Source organism: Mastomys coucha, unplaced genomic scaffold (assembly GCF_008632895.1).
Source record: "Mastomys coucha isolate ucsf_1 unplaced genomic scaffold, UCSF_Mcou_1 pScaffold14, whole genome shotgun sequence".
Taxonomy (NCBI): Eukaryota; Metazoa; Chordata; class Mammalia; order Rodentia; family Muridae; genus Mastomys; species Mastomys coucha.
Window position 1 is genome coordinate 132,567,513 of NW_022196896.1, and position 13,252 is coordinate 132,580,764.

General features: G+C 43.8%; 1 protein-coding gene across 4 annotated transcripts in view; it reads right to left on the minus strand.

Annotated features, from left to right (window-relative positions):
* Arhgap28 (Rho GTPase activating protein 28) overlaps positions 1-13,252 on the minus strand; it is a 173,841-nt gene that overhangs the window by 36,911 nt on the left and 123,678 nt on the right. For all 4 annotated transcript variants that reach the window (XM_031368647.1, XM_031368650.1, XM_031368649.1 and 1 more), the window contains exon 4: positions 5,412-5,501. In XM_031368647.1, coding sequence (XP_031224507.1) covers positions 5,412-5,501 — 90 coding nt within the window. The remainder of the gene's footprint in view (positions 1-5,411; positions 5,502-13,252) is intronic.

A 13,252-nucleotide genomic window follows, 5' to 3' on the forward strand; every position in this document is an offset into this window, starting at 1 on the left:
ACCAACTAAAAGAAGACGTGAATTTTCTTGAATTAAGAAATGAAATAAAATTGAATATACTTGAGAACTACAAAAAACAAAATACTTTAAAAAATTCACTTGTCATTTCATTTGACCCTATTTTCTCCAGATGCTCTAAACTCCTTCAACAATAAGCAAAGCAGTTGGTGCAGAGATGTACACCTGTGATCCCAGCCCTTGGTGGACACAGGTAGGAGGGTAAGGAGTTCAGGCACAGCCTCAGCTACATAGAGAGTTTAAAGCTAGCCTGGGCTACGTGAGAACTTATTGGTCACAAATAAATAAGTAAATCAGATAGATAGATAGATAGATAGATAGATAGATAGATAGATAGATGATGGGTAGATACATACATAGATACATAGATAGAAGATGGTAGATGGACAGATAGATAATAGATAGATAGGTAGAATAGATGAGTAGATAAGATGACAGAAAGAATGGATAGCTAGATAATAGATAAAGTAGACATAGACTAGATGTATAGATAGATAAACAGACATTTAAGGTAAATAGATATAGATAGAATACATGGGTAGATGACAGATAGACGATGGCAGATGATGATGATAGAGATGATAAAATGGATAGATGATAGAGATAGATGGATAATAGATACACAGATGGCATGTAGGTAGATGATGGATGGATAGATTTATGATAGATGGATAGATAGATTATAGATAGATTTATGATAGATGGATGGATAGATAGGTAGGCAGGTAGGTAGATAGACAGAGACAAACAGTTATAGATAAACCAAAAACCAAACTCTTGTTTCTTTCTTTCTTTCTTTTTTTTTTTTAGTTTCTCAAGACAGAGTTTCTCTGTGTATCCCTGGCTGTCCTGGAACTCACTCTGTAGACTAGGCTGGCCTTGAACTCAGAAATCTGCCTGCCTCTGCCTCCAAAGTGCTGGGATTAAAGGCATGCACCGCCACTGCCCAGCACAACAGAACTCTTAAAAGAAACAAAAGGAACTCCAGAACCATCTGAAGGAAGTCAATCAAGGTGGCAGAATAACAACTGTCTGCCCCTCCTCCTACCAAAATCACTGCAAATGGCAGATTATCTTATAGGGAACCAATCTGCCACAGCCCTGGAGTTAGTTCAGTCAAGAATTCCACAGTAGAACAACTGACAGCAATTTCTAGATGGAAAGCAAACAGTAAGAGAGATATGAGCTGTCAAAGTAGCATAAGAGGGCTGGAAAGACAGATTCATGGTTGAGAGTACTGGCTGCTCATTCAGAGGGTCCGAGTTCAAATCCAGACACCTACAAGGGGATCACAAATGCCTATAACTTCAGTCCCAAGGAGTCTGATGGCCTCTTCTGGACAGACACACAGTATAAGACATACCTTGTAGGCAAACACCCATACACATACATTTTTTTTTAAAAAAATTAAGTAGTATAAAGGAGCGTTTCTAGGAAATGATGAGGAAAAACAAGATAATAACAAAAAAAATGAACAAATACAGAGGGTGGATGCAGGAAATAATTAAGAATAGTTGCAAACACAGATGCTAGGCAGACCTCTCCCTTAAATATAATCTGAGGAAAATGTAAAGCATATCATCTAAATAAAATAAACCGAGTGCTTTGAGGGCGCACGGGCTACTAGCACAAGAGAAAAAGGGTCTCAGGGGTCACAGGGAAAGGAGCTGGAGAGAGGACAATAGTGAACCAGCCGTACAGGAAGTGAGACAGCGCCTTCCTCTCTCTGATTTTGCATTTGGCAAGGTCTTGCCCGCTCCCGCCCACTCTACACACCTTAAAGCTAAGTGCCAGGAGCACAGAAACAATTCTGCCTGTGAGGAAGCTAAAGCCACTTAGCTACAGAGGAAACGCAATGATTTCCTAAGTGAATCAATTGAGAAGTCGATGAATTCCAGTGCTGCTCCAGCCCTTACTGGAGCAGTTAAGTACCGAGACCTCCCTCGGAGAGGATGTGTGCGGTACTTCCCTTTGCTGTGCTGAGGGCTTTGGCTCACAGTGCTGCGGGGAGTGGGCTGGGAAAGGCTGGGAAGCAGACATGGACACACTCTAGGATGCCAGACTTGGCCAGAGGTGCTCCAGTCACTGGAACCTCAACCAGAGTGCTAAATGCCACCAGTGGGAGTGCTCCAGTTCCCTAACCTGAGGGTGCTCCCCCAGGTGGAAACAGTTCCCTGTTTGAGTCATTGAGCATGCCACTTCCTCAAAGTTCATATGTTCTCCACACAAAATATTTACCTTTGGAAAGTTTGGGAAAAACACAAAAGGTTCATGTCTTAGTAGATATTAAAGATACTGAAAAAAATATTTACATGGTAATTATTTTGTTTCTCACGTGAACTCATCCACACACACCAGAGCTAACAGCACCCTCCATACAAGATACACATAAAAACCACCCTGGGGGTGATCTCTGACTGCAGTGCTTTTGAAGATGGAATTTAGTGCTGTTGGGTTTACCTATGAAATTATTCCCTGCTGAGAGTACTGTGTGAGGATGCTGTGTGCCGATGCTGTATGTGCTGATGCTGTATGTGCTGATGCTGTGTGTGCTGATGCTGTGTGTGCTGATGCTGTGTGTGTGTGTGCTGATGCTGTGTGTGGTGATGCTGTGTGTGTGCTGATGCTGTGTGTGCTGATGCTGATGCTGTGTGTACTGATGCTGTGTGTGCTGATGCTGTGTGTGCTGATGCTGTGTGTGCTGATGCTGTGTGCTGCTCTGCTTAGTGTTTGACAACAATCTGAATTATGTGGGCTTTATATTCTATAGAAACATGAATACACACCCTTTAGCTACATGAATGTTCATGATAGCATTGCTCATAATAATTGCCCAAACTGGAAGCAATCCAATCATCCGTCATCAGGTAAGCGCATATAGCCACAGGAGGCACTGTTATAAAATGGAATATAATCCGCTACAAGAGTATGTGTAACAAAATGGTTGATCTTAAATTTTTAATTATGAGGGAAATAAAGCAGATACCAAACCAGTCTTGTGTGTAAAACTCTACTTCCATGGAGATGAAAACTGGCAAAGATGTCAGTCATCCCAGTGTGTTTGTGAAGGCAAGAAGGAGTGTCCCATGACAAGGACAGGAGAGCCTTTGCATGGTGATGGCCATTTCCTACACTCACATTGACTGTCTTTCTGGGGAGCAACCAGTTGAATGGCACACCTAAAGTGTTGTGTGATTTGTAAATTGTGGGTCAGTTTCAAGAAGGTGTACATATACCTTAACTTATACCTTCAAAGACTTAAGCCATTCTCGCTCAGAACATAGCACTGTAACAATGGGTATAGGAATTTAAAGTGAAGGTTTTTTCTTGGGAAATATGAATATGTTTTCTGAAATCTACATGAAGAGATAGAAACCTAAATAACCACATAATTATGGCCAAGAAAATATGTACTAATTTGAAACACAATGTTGAAAAAGCATAAAATACTTGGCCAGGAGACTGATGTGAGGTAAGACTTAGCAAGTAGTGAGATATGACTCAAGCAAAGTATCAACCATGCAGTGATTTGTATTCTAGAAAGATGAACCACAGGAACTGAGGAGAAAAGCGAGTCTAAGATACAACGGAAGAAAAATCTCCAGAGGCTAAAGAGAGAACGCAGCCCTCAGATGGGAAAGGCTCACTGAGTGTGAGTAGAAGGAATGAAATAAAACCAAGATCTATGTCAAAGTTCAGGCTCCAGCATAAACTAAAAGTTTGCAAGACCCACAAAATAAAACCAAAACTTTACATGAGAAACCTAGATAGCTTATATTTCAGGAGCTAGGGGCTAAGCCACTAAAGGAAAGACCCTCTGTCAGGAAGGATACTTTGGGCTGACTGTGGAGAGTAGAGAAATTCTGCTGTGCAGGTTTTCCAGGAAAATGGAAGGTCTGTGTGAACACAGTTAGGTGGCCAAGGCTCCTAGGGACATCAGCTTGGTTTCTTCAACACAGGGTTGGGACAAGACTCAGCCCACCAGCTGAAGGAGGGGGTTCCCATGCTAAGGTCACCACTGTGCTGTTTGCCACTGCTGAGATTTTTTTTGGTGGGGGGCACATTGTTAATCACCAGTTTCTTAATCTGTGATTAAAACAAACTCCTACTTGTTTAAATCAAGGTTCCTCCGATTTTCTTCCACAGGAAATGCACACAGATGCCACTGGTGACTCGGAACAGATGGCACAGTCGTATTTTGCAGTGAGTTATGAATCAAGGACAGGAGCTGGATTTGATTTTCCACCTAAGACACTGGCAGTAAACTCGATTGACTACTCTGCCTCTCCAGCAAACTAACCTCTCCAATAAATACTTCATCTGTGTTGACTGAAGCTAAGAAGAACGTCTTCTTTATCTATCTCTAGGAGCGGTGATCTGTACACTAGGATTCCGATGACAGCAGTTGGATTGTAAATCCTCTGTAAGTATCCAATCACAGTGCCATCTGTGAGTCAGTCAAAGATCAGCCGTAAGGACTATGGACTGCTATTAACGCTCTGAAAGCAGTGGCCTGCAAAGTAAATAGCTAGGCTACCTATGGACTTGTTAGACTTACTATGGGCTGTTTTTTAACCATTGGTTGAGATAAAGTTGGTGTATAATTAACCATACAACTAAACTCAACGTTTATGTATATAAGGCACATAATTTGATGAAATTAATTTAAAACTTTGATCAAAACTTTGATCGTATGGAATCAGCCATTACTATGGTCAAGATGGTGAATGTTGTCGCCAGCACTCCAAAATGTGCTCATGCCCTCTGGGGATCTGTTCGTCCCTCTTTCCTTTATCCCAGTCCCCAGGAAGTCATTGATGGCCTTGAGGTTGCTGGGGGTTATCACCTGCTTCTTGTATTTTTACACTAGTTGAATGTTTTGTCTGGTCTCTCTCACATAGTATTAGTTTGTGATCCATCCACACACACTATGAATGTACCACCAGCGGACACACATATGTGAAAAGCTCCAGAAAGCCCCAAACAGAGCCAGTGTTCTCAGCTCTACACAGATTGAGCCTTAGCTGTTGCTCCATCTCACTGGACTCTTCCATGGTGGGTGTGAGTGATGAGCAGCAGTGACTACAGAAGGTGGGGAGCAGGCACGGAGAGGGGAAGAAGGGAAAAGAAAGGAGATTTCCCTACCGAGTGACTGTGCTGCGTGTCTGTTTTTGTAGAATGTGCTGTTGTAGTATATTTACCTATTAACGTGGGCTGGTTCACTGCTAAATGTTTTTCTCAGAAACCGATGAGAAGTAGAGACTGTTCAGATATGTTTAACAGATGACGTCTGTGCAACCACTTCAGCCACACTGCACTGTTCTAAAGTTCTGCATGACTGTCATGAACAAATGCCTTCTTCCACATCCCCATCCCTCCTCCCCATAACTTACCAGAGGTCTGCTTGTCTTGGAAACTCCTGGCAGATCTTTCTCTTCCTTGGTACCGTCCAACTGAGCCACATGCTTACAAGAATCACTAGGCTAAGGAAAAGAAGTGAAAGTCATTTTCTCCAGCTCATCACTGCAAACATGGCCATGTATTTTATGATGCATTATATACATACATACATACATACATACACACATACATACTTACGTGTGATTCATGGAACTGCACAAAGACTCACAGAGCTCATGGCTACCTGTGTTTATATGGCACTTACCAATTCATCAATGATCCTACCAAATACCATGAACCACAACAGAACTACTCTAACGGCAGGCACTGCCAGCTGTCTGCCTGTGTTCTCTTTTCTTCTTTGAGTGTTTGGATATCATGATTTTGCTCTATGATGCTGTCCTCCTAAAGACTCTGTTACTGTGTGATTGTTATATGCAGCAGGAAGAAAACAAAATTCTATTTGGAGAAGCGTTCAGGAAGCTTAATAGATCATCCTACAACAGAGGGAACCAGGCACTTAGTTGTGACATTTTTGAGAATTCTGGGACTTTGGTCTCTTAAAAAAATCCATCAGTATTATAAGAATGAGCTTTCATGTTAGCCCCAGGTGTGGGCTGTGGGGCTGCGTCACACTGTGTGCAGTAGCTGACCATGATTTGCCTTGTGCTCTAGCGGAGACATGGTTTTGCCAGCAGCAGATAATTTCTGTGACTGTGTGATATTTGAAATTCCAGGAACTTTTCATATGGTCTATAATTGCGAAGGCCCGGAGAGGTAGGGTGGTTGTTTGTTGGTCATTTAGGGTGGGTGGTTGTTGGTCATTTAGGGAGGTTGTTGGTCATTTAGGGAAGTTGTTGGTCATTTAGGGAAGTTGTTGGTCATTTAGGGAGGTTGTTGGTCATTTAGGATGGTTGTTTGTTGGTCATTTACGGAGGTTTTTGGTCATTTAGGGTGGTTGTTTGTTGGTCATTTAGGGAGGTTGTTGGTCATTTACGGAGGTTGTTGGTCATTTACGGAGGTTGTTGGTCATTTAGGGAAGTTGTTGGTCATTTAGGGAGGTTGTTGGTCATTTAGGATGGTTGTTTGTTGGTCATTTAGGGTGGTTGTTGGTTATTTAGGGAGGTTGTTGGTCATTTACGGAGGTTGTTGGTCATTTAGGGAGGTTGTCTGTGGTTTGTTAGTAGCTGTGGTCCAAGAAGAAAGGAAAGGAAAGGAAAGAAATTAGATTCAGGAGTCTCTTTCTCTTCTATCCTTGTTTCTTTCCTGTCTAATGTTAGGGGGTGAAACCAGGAGAATCAAGGGTGGGATAAAGAAGAACCCACAAAGTAGCAGAGACCAGTTACACTTACTGCTACTCTGGGCATACGGATGTGTTTCCTGGGAATCACATATCCTATGAATCTACGCAAACTCCTCAATGCAGAGAGGAGCAGAACTGAATCTCCACAAATTCCTCAATGCGGAGAGGAGCAGAGCTGAATCTACGCAAACTCCTCAATGAGGAGAGGAGCAGAACTGAATCTCCACAAACTCCTCAATGTAGAGAGGAGCAGAACTGAATCTACGCAAACTCCTCAATGTGGAGAGGAGCAGAACTGAATCTCCACAAATTCCTCAATGTGGAGAGGAGCAGAACTGAATCTACGCAAACTCCTCAATGCGGAGAGGAGCAGAGCTGAAGATGAGAGAATCATCTTTGGCTGTCACGTCAGCCTTGGCCTTCCAACCTTGAGCCTTTAAAGCCAAGAGTAGAACCCAGCCCTGTCAGCATGCAGCTGGCTAATGAAAGCACATTGCTTCAAAACTGAATTTACAGAAAACACCTGATCTTTGTCTTTCTGAACCTGGCCTATTGCATATAACACTATAATCTTCATCTCCCATCTGTTTCCTGTAAAGGACTCAATTCTATGTTTTTATGGCTGAATAAAGCCTCAATGTATATACAAATAAATAACAAACAAAACTGGATGTACACTTGCATCCCACGATGGTTTATATGTTCATGTCAAGAGTCAAATCTTTTTTTTAATGCAATTAAGAAATTGGTATTAGGCTGAGAACTTCATAAACTCATAATACTGAACCAAATATTTCATCCCCACCTACAGAATACTGGAGAGTCACCAGTTTTCATGATGTATGAAGTGTATTGGCAGCTAAGGTTCCTATTTGCAAAGGATGCTGACTTTGTAGAACTCATGCAGAATAACCTCCAAGACTTTGCAATTTTCTCAAAAAGGCATCATCCCAGTAAGATATAAATATTATATTCTATGCTTGAATTAACTTTCTGAAAAATTAAACATACTAGACATCACAGAAATCAAAAGCTGTTCTGTCAGAACTTAGAAACTGCTGTTTTCATAAGCCTCCCCCACAATGTTCCTAGTGGTAAAAAAACAAAACAAAACAAAATAAAACACCAGTTTGTAAGTAGAGACACTGTTCACGAGATAGCGCAGGAAGTGGCTAAGGACTAAGAGTAAGTGCATCTCCCCCTTGTCGTGCCTAGTCACTCGCTGATAGGATGGATTTTTATAAGGAAAGATCTAAGCGGGGCACCATGATCTGCAGAGGCAGGGGATCAGGAGCTCAAGGCCATCCTTAGTGACACTATGAGTTTGAGGCCAGACTGAGCTTTAGAAAATCCTGTCTCTAAAACAACAACAGATCCTAAACAATGCTGGCTCCCACACAATGGTCCGCCAACATTTAGAAGTGGATAGAAATCCCGGAAAACCAGTTGGTAGTGGTAGATGCATTCTGTGCCTAGGAAAACTGGTTGGTAGTGGTACATGCGTTCTGAGCCTGAGAATAGCATCACACTGCTGTTTCAAGCAAAAGAGAAATCGGTAAAAGTCAGACAAGTGAACAAGTCCAGAGAGAAGAACAGAAGGGGCAAGAGAGCGATTCACAGGACAGTTGACAGCAAAGTGTTTCTCCATGAAGAGGCCACACAGAGCCGTTCTCTGCCTGATAGCCATCTGCATCTATGTATAGTCTGAGAAGCACCCGAGTGAAGTGGGCTACCTTCTTTGGGCGGGTTCTGGGCTAGGCCAGCTGTCCTGTATAAGGGCCAAAGCAGACACCACTGTCATGTTATTCTGGATTCTATGAAAGAGAATGGGAGAATGCAACCAACACACTACTTCTACACAGAACAGACATCAAATCATTCTCTTCTCCTTTACATCACAGATGTCCCATGGTCAGCTAACATGTATGCTGAAACAGGAATGCCTACTGCATCAGGCATACACACTCATGTGTGCCTCCTACATCAGACATACATACTCACGTGTGCCTCTCACCACATGCGTACACACTCATGTGTGCCTTTCACCCCATACATATACACTCATGTGTTCCTCCACCACATGTGCCTCCACTGCATGCGTGCCTCCACCATATGCATACACACATGTGTGCCTCTCACCACATATATACACATTTATGTGTGCCTTCTACTACATGCATACACTCTCATATGTGCCCCCCACCACATACATACATACTCACTCAAGTGTGCCTCCCACTACATACATACACACTCATGTGTGCCTCCCACCACATACATACACACTCATGTATGCTTCCTACCATACATATACACTCACATGTGCCTCCACCACATGTATACACACTCATGTATGCCTCCCACCATATGCATACACACTCACATGTACCTCCCACCATACATACATACTCACATGTGCCTCCCACCATAATACACACTCACATGTACTTCCTATCATACATACACATATTTGCCTCCCACCATACATACATACTCACATGTGCCTCCTACCATACATACACACTTACATGTGGCTCTCACCACATGCATACACACTCACATGTGCCTCTTACCACATGCATACACACTCACGTGTGCCTCTTACCATGTGCATACACACTCACATGTGCCTCTTACCACATGTATACACACTCATGTGTGCCTCTTAACACATACATACACACTCATGTGTGCCTTACCACATACATACACACTCATGTGTGCTTCTCACCACATACATATACACTCATGTGTGCCTCTCACTGCATGCATACACACTCACATGTGCCTCCCACCACATGCATACACACTCATGTGTGCCTCCCACCATATGCATTACACACTCATGTGTGCCTCTCACCACATGCATACACACTCATGTTGGCCTCCACCACATACATACACAGTCACGTCTGCCTCCCACCACACACATCCACTCTCACATGTGGCTCCCACCATACATCCACACTCAGATGTGCCTCTACCACATGCATACACACTCACTTGTGCCTCCCACATGGTATTTACCCTTAGAAAACAACAGACATGCTACAGGTCTGTTGAAGAGAACTGAAGTACTATTGGGTGATAGAAGGAAGGCAACAAAGACCTGCCCTCGAGTAGGGTGTGTGGGAGCATCACATGCATACATAAACTGTCGGATTATTTATGCCTTATTTGAGTGTCTTTTTTCTCCGTTGTTTCAAAGTAAATAAACCTTCTCCCCCAAGTTTGTCTGATTTGGGGAAAAACATCCTTCTGCAAACCTCCTGATGCCCAACTCCCTTTACCTTATTACTAAGGACCATTTTTCCCAGGGATAACTAACACCGTTTCTTCATTCAGACCTGCATCCCAAACTTTTTATGAAAATGACCTGGCATATGACGAAAAAAAATTGTAATCCTGAGAAAAAAATTGAAGTGCATTTTAGCACAGAAATGACCTCTCCGATTTTATTCAGACTCACAGAATTGACCTGTGCAGGCAATCATGAGTTATGAGTCATAGCTATACAGTCATGAAGTGTCAGAGAAACAGCCGTGGTTGTTGACACACGGTTGTGTAAACACATGGACTGCATTTAGACTTTTTCCTATCAATATTGAGATCAGATTAAATTCTAGGGACAAAGATGTACATTTTTCTTTGTAGAAGTCACTGCCAACTATATTCCTAACTATATTTCTACTGTTTTCATGAACGATATCTTGATTTTTTTCCCTCCCCAGGAAGTTCTATGCCTAATGAGGAAAGAGGAAAGAGAAAAGAAGAAAGAGAAAAAGAGAAGAGAGAAAAAGAGCCACAGCATCTCAGGTTCCTTTGAAGCTAAGGACGGTGTAGCTCTGAGCCATGAGGTATCTGGAACTCTCCCAAGAAGGATTTCCAGGCAAGTTGAGACTGGAAGGTCAGGGCCATTGATGCAATTCCAGGAACCGCCAAGAACGTGGATACGGAGCCTGCGAAGGCCTATCGGCCTTGTGGGCACACTGATGAGGGCTGTGAGCGACAGCAGCACAGAAGCAGAAAGGGAAGCCACGTTTCTGGCAAGGAGAGGGCCTACCTCCCTCCAGCTCCACTTAAGAAGAGAAAAGACTGTTACCTCAGCTCAGCGTTTCCCGTGCTGTTCCACGCAGTCCCGTGTAGACACAAACTGTACGTCGTAACACAGTAAACAGGGGCACACTGCTGCGTGACCGTATCCCTAGAGCCGATTACCACTGAGGTATGCCTTTAGCTAAGTGTTTATCAATTATGAAATTGGGGCTAAACTAGATCAACAGCTTCCTCACTTAAACAGTTGTGAAAAAGAATATGTATTCATGTTTTCCAAACCCCAGAGCAACGCCTTTGGGTACACACCATGTGCTAGTCACCCCGAGGTGTGCTTGGTATTTTTGACTTAGAATAGCACGGCAGTACTAAAAGAAGAGCCAAGTCCTTACTCCCTGATTACAGTACACCACTGGGAAACTAATTTACTCCCCATCTAGTGAAATCATAAAATACATTAGGGCCTACAAAAATCGCTCTTCCTCAGCCTGCCTGACCATGTTTTCTGTTTCCAGTAAAGATTATAGAGTCCTTTGAAAAGTAGGGGGGAAGTGAATTAGGTGTTAAAGGAACAAATGAATCAGTATAAGAGAATGGGATCAAGTGAGCAACACACACACACACACACACACACACACACACATACATGCACGCGCGTGCACAATTTTCTCCCTCCCCTGCCAATCAAACTCAGCATCAGAAGATGCAGTATCACTTGAACGCTTTGATCTGGAAAGCACCCCACATTTTATCAGCAGAAAAGAAGTTATAGGAAGTTCCTGGAAGATTAAAAAGAAAAAAGTTTTATAATGTAGGCAAATTCCTAGCCTGGAAAAAGACACCAAAGAAAATGGAGATCAATACTGAGCCCCCAAACCCCAAAAATGATCCAATAACATCCTTAACCTGGGAAACAATAGGAGAGCCAAATAAGGAGACGTTTAGTGTTTGGCCCCCAAACCCTCACATTCAGAAAGAAGTAAAAAAAAGTTCAGAACACAATCTAATTCAAAAAAGTGATGGAAAACCAGTAAAGGGGTGACACAATGCCTTTCCCTGCTGGAACGCTGAACAGCAAATTCAGGTGGCTGCGCCCTCCACTGGCTGGCTGTGCCCTCCACTGGCTGGCTGCACCCTCCACTGGCTGCACCCTCCACTGGCTGGCTGTGCCCTCCACTGGCTGTGCCCTCCACTGGCTGCGCCCTCCACTGGCTGGCCGCGCCCTCCACTGGCTGGCCGCGCCCTCCACTGGCTGCGCCCTCCACTGGCTGCGCCCTCCACTGGCTGCGCCCTCCACTGGCTGCGCCCTCCACTGGCTGCGCTCTCCACTGGCTGGCTACACTCTCCACTGGCTGGCTGCGCCTTCCACTGGCTGTGCCTTGGCTGCTCAGATGAGGAAGCCGTGCCTATGGACGGCAGGACAGCGGAACTGTACCTCAGCCGGGGCTTTCTGGTAGATAAAGACAAAAGTATGAAAGGGGAAGTTTGCTTTGCTTATAAACATCATTGTTCAGGCATCTTGTCACTCAGGAGTCGATGTCCCGCGACTTAAAGTGAAATGTGACAGGTCACACACACACTTGTCCACGGACAGCCACAGATCCTTTCCATTGTGGTGTTTTGGTGAGGAAGCAGGTCCACCCAACTATGTAAGAAGCACTACCATACGGATCACAAGCAATCAATGTAGTCTTCCATGGAGAAGTCCACATCTACAGCCGGGGATGAAAAATCAATTTAACAGTAACAGTGGAAATGGAAAACAATGACTCTAAAAATAAGCACAGGCCCCGGAAGGAAACAGCTCACAGAAAAGCACAGGCCTTCGGAGTTTAAGCTCCAGCTGCTGTCTTCAGACAGCAATGGGGGCAGGAGCACAGGAGTGGAGTGCTTCCCCGGCCTGTGTGAGCCCTGGGTTTAATCCCTGTGCACAAAACCAAGGATGCCAAAGGACAGATTACTCTAATGAAAGAGAAATCAAGGGAAAGAAGATTTTTCATAGATGAATGTTGTGGATGGTCTGGTGCTGTTGGCACGTTGGTGCTAATTCTACTCTACTGGGAGGGCCTGCAGACAAGGAGTGAGTCACATACTCCGGTGACTTCTTGGGAACCAATCCCCGAGTGAATAAAGGAGCCAATCACTGGGTGAGTAGGCGGGACTTCTGGGTTGGAGAGGGGCAGAGAGGAGGAAGCAGCAGAGTTGAGTCCTTTTTGGACTGGGATAGTGTGAGGACAAGATGTAGCTACAAGTGTCTTCCGGTTTCAATGGCAGATCCATCAGGATTGGACACCAGAGGATTTAGATTTAATAAGGCTTACAAGATAAGGATTCTAGTTGCTGAGCCCAGCGACTGAGTTACTATCGTTTCTGAACTAAGTTTGTGTTGTATTTTCCTTCACACTGCTGCTCGTCTGGGTTCGAGAGAGAAAGGTACAGAGGCAAAGCATAGTTTGCCTGACATGCACCACAAGGACC